The following is a 14,298-nucleotide window of genomic DNA, read 5'->3' on the forward strand; positions in this document are numbered from 1 at the left end:
CAAATTGTCATAATTGGGGCCAAGAGCACATGTAATAAGGGGCTGAGATAACCGTTTAACAATTCCCCAATTTTTTTTTCCACTGTTTAAGGAATTTTTATTAAAGCAAGAATTTTATAATCCAAATTACGTTTCCTTGCTGAGTTATCAATTCTGTTACTTAAAACAGAACTGACATTTTGAGCTATTCCACAGTAAAGAATTACAAAATTAAAGAAAGGAATGCTTTAAATTTTTGTACTTTGCTGAAAATTCTTTTTCCCAGGGTGTATAAAACATTAATTTTTTATATTTTACTTTGTTGTGTGTGTTTTTTTTTTAATCATGGACTAGCATTATGTTTGCTAGACCTGGCATTTGCTCGGTACATAAGGCTGTTTCCTTTCCTTTTTTATTTTATATTTTGCAATTTTTTCCCATAGTATTTAAGTTTTTCGATGTTTAGATATTTTTCTTCGATGAAGCCAAGTTTCTTTTCGTGGTCCCTGATCAATTTTAAACAGTTAGAACACCGGTGGTACTGTTAACTGCTTTCTGGGCAGGCTCTTTAGCTTGGTGGGCTTGTAGTACAGCTACAGCTTCATCAACCTTAGAATGGAGTGACTCTGGAGACTCAAGCATATGAAGAAGTTCTGAATTATCAATCTCCAACAACATGCCAGTGATTTTACCAGCAAAAGTATGGTGCATGGCTTGAATAAGAGGAAACAGCCGTTCACCCAACATTTGCTTTTACTCTTGAGGAGGGGCAGATGCCAACATGGAAGCAATCAAATGTTCCTGACCTTGTACATGAATAAGCAGACTGTTGCATTGTAACTTGTGGCTGTGCATTAAGATGTTGCTGAGTATTGCGAACTCCCGCATCATGTTTATACTGTGGAACGGTGTGCAGAGCAGGAGTAGCTGCAGCAGCTGCAGCTGCAGGACGTGGACCCATTGTCTGTGTTGATGAATTCCCCAAATTTTTATTCCAGCCTATTTTGAGACTTCTGGAAATAAAACACCTCGATACCATTTGCCCTAGGGCTGATTACAAGGTACACTTAAACTGCTAAAATGATAGTTCATGTTATTCACAGTGCTAAGGTGTGTGTATCTGGTAATGCCCAGTGCTTTACTGAATTTACAGTATATTACCATTAATCCTCCAAAAAAAAAAACAAAAAAATTGCAGCCGGGCGCGATGGCTCACGCCTGTAATACCACTACTTTGGGAGGCTGAGGCGGGCAGATCATGGGATCAGGGGTTCGAGACCAGCCTGGCCAACACGGTAAAACCCTGTCTCTACTAAAAATACAAAAATAAGCTGGGCGTGGTAGTAGGCGCCTGTAATCCCAGCTACTCGGGAGGCTGAGGCAGGAGAATCGTTTGAACCCAGAGGCGGAGGTTGCAGTGAGCCGAGATCACACCATTGCACTCCAGCCTGGGCAACAGGGCGAGACTCTGTCTCAAAAAAACAAACAAACAAAAACCGATTTGGCCTTTTTTTTCTTGGCAAACCAGCCAAAACTGATGTTTATTCTAAGAAATTACACCTCATAAGCAGTCTAGTCTAGGGCTTGGGATAAATATTACATATAGTAGTGGGATTAAGAGCACAAGGAAGATAACTCTGCATCAAAGATGATTGCAAATAATCTGCTACTTACTATGTGACCTGGGCAAATTACCAAACATCTGTATCTCAGCTGCATTACCTATAAAATGGGTGGCATACTTTCACCTCAGTCACTGTGATGATTAAATAATTTATATAGAGTACTTAATACAATGTCTAACAGCAACCAGAAAAATTTAGCTAATTCAAATATAGTTATTAGTAATCCATAAAAGGTCTTATGGTTAAATCTTGTCTAAATTCAAAGACCTCAAATAAACTGGACTTGCTTTCTTATTTTTTAAAATGACCATTATAAGAGTTCAGTTTATAATCCACCCAGATTTATCGAATCCTCTCTTCTAGGTATCTGGGGCCTTTTTTTTGAGACAAGGTTTCGCTGTCACTCGGGCTGGAGTGCAACAGCGTGATCACAGCTCACTGCAGCCTTGACTTCCCGGGCTCAAGTGATTCTACCACCTCAGCCTCCCGAGTAGCTGGGACCACAGCCATGCACCACCACACCTGGCTAATTTATGTCTGGATCCTTTTCACTGACCTAAGATGCCTGTGCTTTGGCTTCACCGTCTACAGCACAAACTTTTTGGTGGTGGTACTGAGTTTCAAATAATAAAATCATGAATGACACTAAACTTAAAACCCGGGAAGGTCATGAGTTGAAGAGCTGACTACATCAAAACTATCCTAAGAAACTGAGTTATGATGCCAATGACAGATGGCTCTGCTATAGTTTCAGAGGAAATGAAACTATAAAAAAAATACACCAGGTATCAATCACAATGAGATGATTTACTTGAAACAAGGAAATCTTAGTGGCTTAAGCAATATGTTTAAGAGGTTGAAGATAGGGCCAGGGGCAGTGGCTCACGCCTGTAATCCCAGCACTTTGGAAGGCCGAGGCGGGCGGATCACGAGGTCAGGAGACTGAGACCATCCTGGCTAACACAGTGAAACCCCGTCTCTACTAAAAATACAAAAAATTAGCCGAACGTCATGGTGGGCGCCTGTAGTCCCGCTACTCGGAAGGCTGAGGCAGGAGAATGGCGTGAACCCGAGAGGCGGAGCTGGCAGTGAGCCGAGATCCCGCCACTGCTCTCTAGCCTGGGCGACAGAGTGACTCCGTCTCAAAAAAAAAAAAAAAAAAAAAAAGAGGTTGAAGATAGAAATGGAAGACAGAAGTACAAACACATGTGCACATCTACAAGTTTTTGTATATATAGAGGGCAAGCAAGGGAGGTGTCAGAGCAATGGCAAGAATACAAGAAACAGCAAAGATGCACCTACTTAAAATGTCATTCACATAAATCTTTCCAGGATTCTTGTATTGGAATATAGTCTTTTATTTTACCACTCAACGATTAAGCCATTCAACTACACAACACAGATAAAACAGAAGTTATAACATATAAACCAGTACCTGCCCACACTTATAGCAGTGAAGGGAATAAAAACCAAGGTTGCACTGTAATTCCATTTGATTCTAAAAATCAAGTCTATTTGACATTGGTTTGAAGCAACAGAACCTTTATAGCAGATTCCCCTTTTTAAAGAAAAACCCAAGGAGAGATGATCAAGCACAAATGATCACTTCATGCATTTTATTGATAGTCTATATTTTAAATCTGCAGTATGACATCTTACATAGGGAAAAAAGCTTCTTCCTAAAAGATAACTATTAATAATCAAACCAGCTTTAATATGATTGACCTTTCAAGGTCTTGTTTTGCATTAAACAAGTTAACTTTTAGCAGGTGTAAAGCACTGTACAAAAGAAAACTGTGTACATTCTCAAAATTTAATACAGGGCTTCCCAACCAGGAGTCTGCTGGATAGATATTGGAGAAGGGTGTTATGTTCAGGTTTAAATTGAAAGAAAATGAGAAACCAGATAAAGCAAACCAACCAAATTAACTTCACTTTGTGCTGCTCTCTGCTTTTTTGAGTCTCTCCCGAAGGTCAGGAAGCCCTGGTGTAACAATCACTTTAGTCTTTACAGAACATACATCTATGTGCTTTGTGTCCAAAGACATAAAGGCAGCCTTTGTTACTGTTCCCCCTCCAAATCCCTTCAGGTTCTTATAAGCTTCAGAAAGCTTTCCAAGATTGCTGCCCTGTTCTTTGTATGAATCCAAGTAAACAACTATACCAAAGCAGCTCTTCCTGGGAGAAGATAAAACAGGCACAGATACATCAATAAGCCAACTGCGTACCTACTCAACTTGATACCTGATCACATGGCCCTACATCCTTAAAAGCAGCACCAGGGACAAACGGAGCTATCAAGAGGTAAAATCCAAACACTGGACAGTTAAAACACATACAAACCAGTTAAAAGAACATTAGTAATGGGGCACTAAATAGAGTTAAGGCTGGACAGCTGGTTCACCCATATCTTGGTATTGAAATAATTCTGCATGATGAAGAACTTATAGAGGAACCTTGAAATCAAGAGGCACCATGGTATGACAGGGTTCACTTTCACTGCATGTCTTTAAGATATCTACTACTCAGCCCAACTGACCATAAAGCAGCTTGTGGAACTTTAATAAACAAATCCTAATAAAAATAAATATCTCACTAATTTTTAGAGTGTTGGAGGGTATGCCTAGTTCCTTCAGATTTGATCAAGACATGAGAATTATAAAACCAATACAAACTGTTCTGTGATTATCACTTGACAGTTCTAACACTGTTAAACAGTTCAATTCCATGCTGTAGCCTTTAAGATACAAACTGGGGTTACTTAAATGAGATCACTCACTTGTTAGAGGAGTATCAGATAAATTTTAGAACTGTTCCAGTTAAGGAAAATAATTCTTAATTTCATAATCCTAAAAATTTTTGCAGGGCAGGTACTTAACTCACAGCTGTTTTAGTTGATTAAAAAATCTGATTTAAAAATAAGTGAGGCTGGGTGCAGGGGCTCATGCCTATAATCCCAGCACTTTGGGAAAATGAGGCAGGCGAATTGCCTGAGCCCAGGAGTTCAAGAACAGCCTGGACAAGATGGCGAGACCCCATCTCCACAAAAAATTAGCCAGGTGATGTGGTGCATGCCTGTAGTCCCAGCTACTTGGAAGGCTGAGGTGGGAGAATCACCTGAGCCCAGGAAGTCAAGGCTGCAGTGAGCCGTGACCATGCCACTGCACTCCAGGCTGGGTGACAGAGCAAGACCCTGTCTCAAAAAGTAAAAAATAAAATAAAATAAAAATAAATAAGTGACATACTAGTTCCTCTGATCTTTTACTTTTTTCCAAATGAAGTATGCTGTCAATTTACATTTTTCATGTTTTTTCAAAAGCACACAATTTACTAGTTAATTCAATGAATTACAATACTGTTATTGAATATAAACATACTGAAGAATTAAAGGAAAAAAAAACACACCTGACACTTTAACATGTGCCTTAACAATCTTGCATACGAAGGTACAGAATACTTCAGAAAGTAACAATCAGCATAGTCTTATAAGACTAGGAGAATAAAAGTGCCCTGCAAACATGGCTTCTATGTGCTTAATATGATAAAACATGTGACAGGGAAGCCTGTAAGGTAAAACTTAAAAAAAAAAAATCAAATAAGGCAGATTATAAATTTTTTTGTTCGCAAAAGAACAAAGGAGAAAAGGGGAAGAATAAAAACATTCTCCATCTTTAAAAGAAAAAATATTAACCACAAGGTGCCACTATATTTTAGCAAGCTGTAAAAATGGCCTTTTAAGAGGAATTTTGCAATCTTTACCTCCCTATCATATGGGTATTTTGGGAACTGACTGAAAGTCATGGCTGATGCTTGACCCATTTCATGTCATGGACGCTCGGGAAGCAGGTAGTTAAATACAAAGCATATTATGTGACAACCCTCCATAAATATAATTTGAGACACTGACACTAGGAGAGGATACTTGGCACAGAAAAGACATGTTATTCCAGGGGAGGGGGACACATTACTTGAGGCAACACTTACAGCCAACCAGTTTCCTATCTTAAGGTTTGGATGAATTCCAATAATCATTTTAAAAAACTGTGTGTGTACACACACACATATTTTATTTCCTGGTGAAGGTTTTCTTATGAACTGTACAATTACCTACATTCCAACACTAATGTGAACACTTTTCTCAATCCCCACCTCCATTAACACCATTGAGGTATAACTTACATGTTCTTTTTAGAGCAATATTCCAAATTAACAAGGTGGCTTATCTTCTATAGTGCTGATAGAAAGTCTGCAAACTTTTAACTTACCTTGCTCAACTTTGTTTCTAATAGTACTAATAAACCTCAACTTTGGCCGCACATGGTGGCTTATGCCTGTAATCCCAGCATTTTGGGAGACTGAGGCAGGCAGATCACTTCAGGTCAGGAGTTCAAGACCAGCCTGGCCAATATGGTGAAATCCCCATCTCTACTAAAAATACAAAAACTAGCCAGGTGTGGTGGCACGCACCTGTAATCCCAGCTACTCGGGAGGCTGAGGCAGGAGAATTGCTTGAACCCAGGAGGTGGAGGTTGCAGTGAACCGAGATCGCTCCATTGCACTTCATCCTGGGTGACCAAGTGAGACTCTGTCTCAAAAAACAAAACAAAACAAAAAAACCTCAACTTTGTCAGCTGCTCAGTTAAAACACTTCAAACATTTCAGACTAGTAAGTGAATTTTTAAAAACATCTGAAATATTCAAGAAAATTTGGGTTTTGGTACTTTTCCATATGCTTTGAACAATGTGAACTCCCAACATTGTTTATCCTTGTTCCTCTTACTGCATGAAGTTCAAACTAGGTCTTAAAGACAACATTTCTGTACTTAAGAAAAAGTGCAAAGACAGAAAATGAAATATAAGGTGTTCTGCAAGAAATGTTCCCTCGAGAATGGTGATTGGATGTTGGTGGGGGGAAAACGATTTTTGTTCTCCACCGTAATCTGACACCTACGAATGACCTTGTCTTCAATGTCCACAACACCAGTAAGCATGTAATAATCATGGACATCGCAAGATTAAAAAATTAAGTAGCAAATTCCACTAAAATACTTGTATTCATTCTATACAATCGAATGGAAATCCGTGAGTGCTATTGAAAAAGGTGTTCACATGCACATGTCCAATGTGTGCATTCCACTGAAGGCTACAAGCTTAAAATTCTATTTCCAGTGTTTATGAATAGCTTCAATATCTACATTCATAGCCAGCATTCTGCTTGAGTTACCTCTTACTTTAATACTTCACAAATCAGTTGTACATCTTGGGAGGTTAGGAAGGTATCTGTTGTCAATAACTTTCTCTTATGCTTAGAATGTGCTGCAATTGTTTTTAAACTATTTAAAATGAACGCCCCTATAATAATGAAACACTTTATGCCAAGAAGAAAACTGATTTGTTTTTAGCCAATCAAGACTACCCTGCAGATCTGAAAACTGTAGATTACATCCTTAGGAAAGGAGAAAAGGAGGCTCACAAATATAAAGGAATCCTGACTTTACACGGACACATTTTTAAAAAGATAAAATGTATTACATAAGCGCCATAAACAGTGAAATCTGCTTATAAAAAAAATAAGTGAAGCTTTGTTTGGACATTATTTCCTTGCAAGAGCAGTACATATCCTTAGTAAACAACTACCATATTTACAAGTTAATTTCCTTGATACTTAGGTAGGATTGAAAGCCAGAAGAAATCATGAAAGAGTGAGCTTTGAAATAATCTTTACAGCTAAGTTGATAACAGTGAAGGTAGCCAGACAATTCCTAAAGCAGACTTGTTTATTTTGTAGAGTATCTGACTATGTCTGGGTAGCTAGCTTGCTTTGATAAAGGCCAAGGACAAGTTCAATCCCTATTTTGGCCTGTTAAAGCTTTTCCCAGAAGAATAAATACCTGCTCCATAGTCATTCTAATCCTAACCCCAGCTAGCCTCAAAAAAGAAACTAGGCAAGAGGACTGGGGTTATCATGAAGTTACTCCTACTACTAAGAAACCAACATAAAGTGCATGTCCATAGATAGTGAGTCAGCAGTCTCATTTTCATATATGGGCAGCACAATTAAAACTTGAATTTCAAATAACCCAACATGACTCACTTTCAACAAAGGATAAAAATCCCTTAATCTTCAACTGGTCTTTAAATTCGAGATGTTAGGTCTGTGTTAAGAGATAGTAATGAAATATTATCAAGTGTGCAATGGTACCTTAAATGACAAATCTCAAAAATAACACAAATTCAAGACTTTCCTATTAACACACACATGTGTACCAACTGCATTTCATATGCTACAAGTGGTTTTATAGTCTCTTTCCTCCATCTTTTCATTTTTGAGGAGCAGACTTGTAAAAACATCAATTTAACTTGTGCTAGGTGGTAGTGGTTTGTTTTTCTTAAACCAGAACTCTGCCAAATTTGCTGATCTTCTGCTTCGTCTACTCAGGTAGAATACCAGGTCAAGCTGCTGCTGCGGCTGCTCTCACCATATGAAACCAGTTTGTGTCTGCATTATTACCGTCTTCAGGAAAACTTTTAAATCCTCCAGAGCCGTTTTCTTTATTCCTCCCATCTTTCACTTCCTGCCTAAATCCAAGTTAAATTATACGATTTCCACTGGTCTTCAACACAGTTTGATTCTGCACTGTCCTTTCCTTTGCATGTCACAGTAGCTGTTCACATACATTAAATATTATAGATATGTTCTGCTCTTGACATCTACACACTTACAAAAGCAGCTTTGTACTTTGTTTGGTGTGTTTGTTACTATGTTGGCTCACAAAAAGCAGTTTTCTCAGTTCTAAGCATGGTACTTTACAATTTTTAATGCATTCATACAACAGTGCATTGGAAAAGTACTGAGCCTCTACAAAATAGCTTTACATTTTTAAACAAATGAATGTGATTTTTTTTTCACTTACACAAGCATAGGCTTTTTAATATTTCCACAAGATAAATATCTCAATTAAACTATAAGCTCACTCTACAGTGTGCCACAGTGATGGGCTTAGGAGACAGTTGTACACTTAGAAGATCCTAACCTTAGTGTTATTTACACTGACATGTCCAGTATCACCAAGTCTGAAAGGTGAACAAACAATATTCAGAATGTGGCTGAATTTGTGTCAACTAATAACTAGGAATGGTATAGCTTTAATCACTTATGAAACACATACTGTAACTTAGTCTAAACTGGTAATTTCCTTCGCTCCTCTCTCTTATGGCGTGGGAAAATTTAAAGATCAACATGAAACAGGAGCCATTGCTAAGGCAGATCTTTTAAGATAACAAAGGAAAAATTAACGAGTGTATATGATAAATTAACAGTAACAGTGATGCTACCAATTTAACTGGTACAGAAATCAGATTTTTAGGTCCTAAAACGTGACTTTTAAAATACTTCCTTTTATTCTGGAACAAAAACTGGAGAAAGGACAATGATTCCTTCAGAAAGCAATGACTCAATTCAGGTTGTTACTTTACATTTAAGTACCACTCAAAAAGTGGACATAAAAGCAAGTGATTCCTATTTGCCCATCACTATATCAGCTACATAGCTGAGAGTTCAGATCTTAATTACACAACACTTTCTCTGTTCCCAGAAGCTAAGACTGCTCTGCGACAAATAGGACAGGTAGAATTCTCAGATAACCAGCGATCGATGCAGTGGACATGGTACTCATGGGAACAAGGTAGTTTACGAAGTTTGTTGCCTTCTGTATATTCTGTAATGCAAACACTACAGGTTTTTAATGCATCATTTTCACCAAAACTTCTCATTGCCAAGTTGTCAATCTGTTCTTTGGTGAGTCCTCTAGGCTGGTCATCATCATCCTCATTTAAGAGGAAAAACTGAGCCAGGCTAAGGAAGGGCAAAGAGCCACTTTCATCAAATGTGACTGGGGCCCTATGTCGACCCTCTCGCCTGGCACCTGATGAGCCTGATGATGAGCTTCCTTCATTACTGCCTTCAAATAAATCTGAGCTAGCTTCTGAACTTTCACCACCGGAACTGGAACTAGGACTGGAACTGGAACTCGAACTGGAACTCGAACTGGAACTCGAACTGGAGCTCGAACTGGAACCAGAACTACTACCACCACCAGAACCCCCTCTTCCACTCCGTGACTCTGCCCTTTCCATATTTCGATTGGGGACTGAGCCAGTAGGCTCTGAGTCGCTATCACTGTACATAAAATAGCTTAACTCACCAAAACCTGTCATTATCTGCCTTAACATGGTCTGAATTGCAACAGATGTAGTCTCACTTAAACCAGTATTTAAGATTCTACGAATGGGAATTCTGATGGTACTGACATAGGTTCTCACACCTGCCCGCTCAGAACGTGAAAACGTACGCCTAAAACCTCCTCGTTCACTTTCATAGGTGACAGTGTTGTTTGGCGTCTGAGACCTAGATCGAGTTCTGCTGGCTATGCTATCTCTCTGCCGATATTCTCCAGGACGAACTCTTCTTACTTGAAGATCAAGGACTATGGTTGGAGGTCTCTGTCCTGATCCTGTAGATTCACCATTGGCAGCTGTGTCCGAAGAACCTGCTCCTTGAGAGGCATTTCTTGTTCCAGAAGCTGCAAAAAGACCTCTACTTAGCAACTCAGGCCCAGATATTTGCTGTCTCAATGTCACATGGTGCCGGGTTCTAGAACTTCCCTCCGTCTCATTTACCAAAGGATGTTCAAAAGTCTGAGATGAGATACTATGATGAGATCTTCGTGGAATTTCACTCATTGGATGCAGAGGTGACCTACTTCTCTCAGCTCTTGCTCTGGTTCTCCGATGGTCTGGGCTCCTGCTTCTTGCCCTCCTCTGACCTCTGGTAGGTGGGACCTCTGTTAATGCTTCAGTTGAATTTCGTTCTGATCTAGATGGCCTTGCAGATGTTGATTCAGATCGTGGGTTTTCCACTTGCCTTTGGCTGTTGTTTTCCACATTTTCTCCACTAGAACGTCTTGCAGATGGCTCATTTTCATTCTCTGAATTTTGGCTCCCATTATTACGATTAACATTTATCTCTAAACTGAATCTGAAATCACCACTGTTTGGATTAGTCCGGCTCACCGCTCTCCAAGATTGGTTTCCTCTTTGTCCACTTCTTGTTGTATTTCCAGTTTGTCTGACAGAGTTTAGCCAGTCTATTATAGAGTCACCATTAGACACATCATCTGAAGAGTCTCCTCCTGTTCAAAACAAAGGAGGGGGAGAGGGAGAAAAAGGAACTACTAAAATGAGGACAATCATATAATAAGTGCTCTAAAACTCTGCATTAAAGAATTTAAAGATTCGGAACACATTTCATAATTACAGATTTTTACAAACTACACTGCATAAACTTATAAGGCAAGAAAATTCTAATTCCATTTGAAAAGAGCAATCTATATTAGAGAAATTTAGAGAATTATTTGATTTTTAAAGGGAATCTAGAGGAAGTCTGTTTCTAGTATTTTATCATATAAAGGCCAAGCATACCACTGTGGGATGGCCAGAAGACATTTTTTCAGTCCTCTGCCAAAACACTAATGTAATCAGACTAGGTAAGGAGACAGTGTTTAAAGAATAGTCACATTTAGTTCAAGCTACATTTCTGTCAAATTTTTATTAGTCTACATACTGTGCCTTCGATAACATTTGAGGTTGTTTTAAAATACAAGACTACTTATTGTAGCCATAAGAAAAATACAAACAAGATTTATAGGTTTAAAAGCATTTGCATATTTCTTAAAGTTACCAAGGTTTTCAATGGACATGAAATTAAAGATCAGATCAAATAAGTAGTCTGAACCTTGCATAGCACATACACTGGCATGCTCAAGAACCAAATTATTATCGTAGCCTCTCAAGGTTACACAGTCAAAATCCCTACTCGACACTGGGAGGGAAACACCAGACCTGAGATTAGAGCAAGATTTCTCAACAGTGGTACTACTTGACATTTTAAGCCAGTTAATTCTGTGTCATGGGGGCTGTGTTGTGCATTATGGCATGTCAGGATGTTTGGCAGCATTCCTGCCCTCTACACAAATGTCTCCAGACGTTGCTAATGTCCCACATGGGACAAAATTATATCTCATTAGGAGCCACTGGGTTTAGACATTTCTTTTTGCTGGTGAAGAACTCGCATGTTTATAAAGAAGGAATTAAGTAGGAATAAATTTCAATGGAGGTGAAAAACAAACAAAATCACATTTAAATAGGCCATTTCTCACTGTGTTCCAATTAACATAAACATCCCAAAGGTGAGATAGAAAAAAAATGCTGACATTCTCACTAAGAAAATGTCAGTTTTCTTTTTATGAGCAGTTACTTAGCACCAAATTAATTTGTGCCAAATTTGGATAATCTTTGGCTGACATTTACTATTACAAAGCTCCTATCATTCTATCATCTATCCACCTCCCCACCAAAACCAAAATATACCTCTATTTTCATCTGAGTTTTGCGGTGGTGGGCCTTCTTTAATTTGCTGTAGTCTTCTCAGCAACTCTTCCTCAGTACTTTCACCTGAAATTTAACACCACAGGGCAAAAATGACATTAGGGGTATGACAATCAAATACTTTATCAGTGACTCATAGTAATCTGACACAAGATGATTAGAAAAAAAATCATATTTTTAAAAGTTAAGAGAAAACGTAAAAAAAAAAAAAAAAAAAAAAAAAAGAAAGAAAAAAGAAAACCAGTGGTTCCCAACTCTGAGAGAAAAACCAAGGAGTAGGTAGGACCCGGGAAAAATTCACTTCTTTGGAAACATATTACAAGCAATTTACAAAGTTCTTTTGCATATAAGATCTAACTTTTAAAAATTGCAACTCTAGGCCAGGCATGGTGGCTCACGCCTGTACTCCCAGCACTTTGGGAGGCCGAGGCAACTGGATCACCAGAGGTCAGGAGTTCATGACCAGCCTGGCCAACATGGCAAAACCCCATCTCTACTAAAAATACAAAAATTAGGCAGGCGTGGTGGTGAGCGCCTGTAATCCCAGCTACTTAGGAGACTGAGGAGCAGGGTCACTTGAACCTGGGAGGCAGAGGTTGCAGTGAGCCGGGACTGCACCACTGCACTCCAGCCTGGGCGATGGAGCAAGACTCCGCTTAAAAAAAAAAAAAAAAAAAAAAAGGCAAAGGCAATTCTAAGCTGGGCACACAGTGGTACTGCATCTGTAGTGCCAGCTTGTTAGGTTGGGAGACTCAGGCAGAAGAATCCCTTGAGTCCAGCCAGGGCAACATAATGAGACCCTGTCTTAAAAGTAAATAAGTAAATAATTTTTAAGAATTGAAGCTTTGAGAGGAAGATATTGTTATCTGCATTTTAAAATGAAGAAACAGACTGAGTGATAGACTGGCTTGCCAGAAGCCACATCAAACAGCAGGGCCAGAACTCCAACTAAGGCATTCTGATTCAAGCCTGGTACTGTTGGCTCAAAACACACTCCCTCTCTTAAAAGTCATGCAAAAACCTTACCTTTTAAAATCTAAGCAATTACTCAAAGGTAAGTAGAATTAAACAGAAATGAGAAGGAAGACAGACACTGAGTTTTAACTAGGATCAAATGGGACTTCGTGGGGTAAAAGATAATCAAGCACAAACTTCTCATTGCTATGTTACCCAAGGCTAGCTCTGGAGTATTACAACTGGGACATATTCAAAAAATCAGAGATTTAACAAAATAGAATAAGTCTTTCCTAAAACCTAAGTTCCCATTAGCTATTCTACACTTGGATTTTTATCTAGTAAATTAGATAAAGCTAACTAAGAACACTAAAAATTCATATTATAATTCATAAGTTAAAAATCTCTCTGATATAGTATAATTCCAAACATGAGTAAATACAATCAGGTAATAAATACAGCAATAAATGTCATTCCATATCCCTTATATTAAATAATATTTCATAATGGCTAAAGAAATGGATTTTTAAAACAGGTTCAGGTATTTTTTTTTAAACCAGCAATTTACATTTATAAATCCTTAAATATATGTAAGCATACCTGGGGTGCCTAGCAAATTGTTATCTCTCATAAGCCTATAATCTTCTTCACTCAGGTTATTTACAAATTGATAGAAAGCTTCTTCCCGATCCAATCGGTCCATCTGACTTCTGCGCTGTGCTGCAGACTGATCACCACTTCCTTTGTCGTTAGAATCTGAGTTTTCCATATTGATGAACAAGTGGAAAATTACCTGAAAAGAGAAAGGAGACTAATCTTGAAAATAAAAGTCACTATGCATTCTATACAACAGTTTTAATTATGTAAAAATCCAGAATGTAGGTCTAGATGTGGATTTTCAGACCTCAAATGAAATTTCCTAACAAAAACTCCTAAAAAGCACTGTTATATTAAGAGTAGGTCAACGGTTGGCAAACTACAGCCCTTGAGCCAGACAGGGTTGGCGAACTAAAGCCCTTGGGCCAAATCCAGACATACTGTGGTATTTTTTGTGTTTTTTTTTTGAGATGGAGCCTTGCTCTCTCAACCAGGCTAGAGTGCAGTGGTGTGATCTCGGCTTATTGCAACCTCCACATCCCAGGTTCAAGTGATTCTCTGCCTCAGCCTCCCGAAGTAGCTGGGACGACAGGCACCTGCCACCGCACCCAACTAATTTTTGTATTTTTAGTAGAGACAGGGTTTCACCATGTTGGCCAGTCTGGTCTCAACCTCCTGACCTCAAGTGACCCGCCCT

General features: G+C 38.7%; 1 protein-coding gene and 1 pseudogene across 2 annotated transcripts in view; both read right to left on the reverse strand.

The window, feature by feature from the left end:
• Positions 1-351: 351 nt before the first annotated feature.
• Positions 352-1,152, reverse strand: LOC141409453 (polyadenylate-binding protein 1 pseudogene; annotated as a pseudogene).
• Positions 1,153-2,941: 1,789 nt separating this feature from the next.
• RLIM (ring finger protein, LIM domain interacting) overlaps positions 2,942-14,298 on the reverse strand; it is a 28,788-nt gene continuing 17,431 nt past the window's right edge. For both annotated transcript variants that reach the window (XM_005593968.5, XM_005593969.5), the window contains 3 exons: positions 13,605-13,797; positions 12,033-12,116; positions 2,942-10,795 (listed from right to left, as the gene is read on the reverse strand). In XM_005593968.5, coding sequence (XP_005594025.2) covers positions 9,174-10,795; positions 12,033-12,116; positions 13,605-13,773 — 1,875 coding nt within the window. In that variant the 5' untranslated portion in view covers positions 13,774-13,797 and the 3' untranslated portion in view covers positions 2,942-9,173. The remainder of the gene's footprint in view (positions 10,796-12,032; positions 12,117-13,604; positions 13,798-14,298) is intronic.

This window comes from Macaca fascicularis, chromosome X, assembly GCF_037993035.2.
Source record: "Macaca fascicularis isolate 582-1 chromosome X, T2T-MFA8v1.1".
In the NCBI taxonomy this organism is placed as follows: domain Eukaryota; kingdom Metazoa; phylum Chordata; class Mammalia; order Primates; family Cercopithecidae; genus Macaca; species Macaca fascicularis.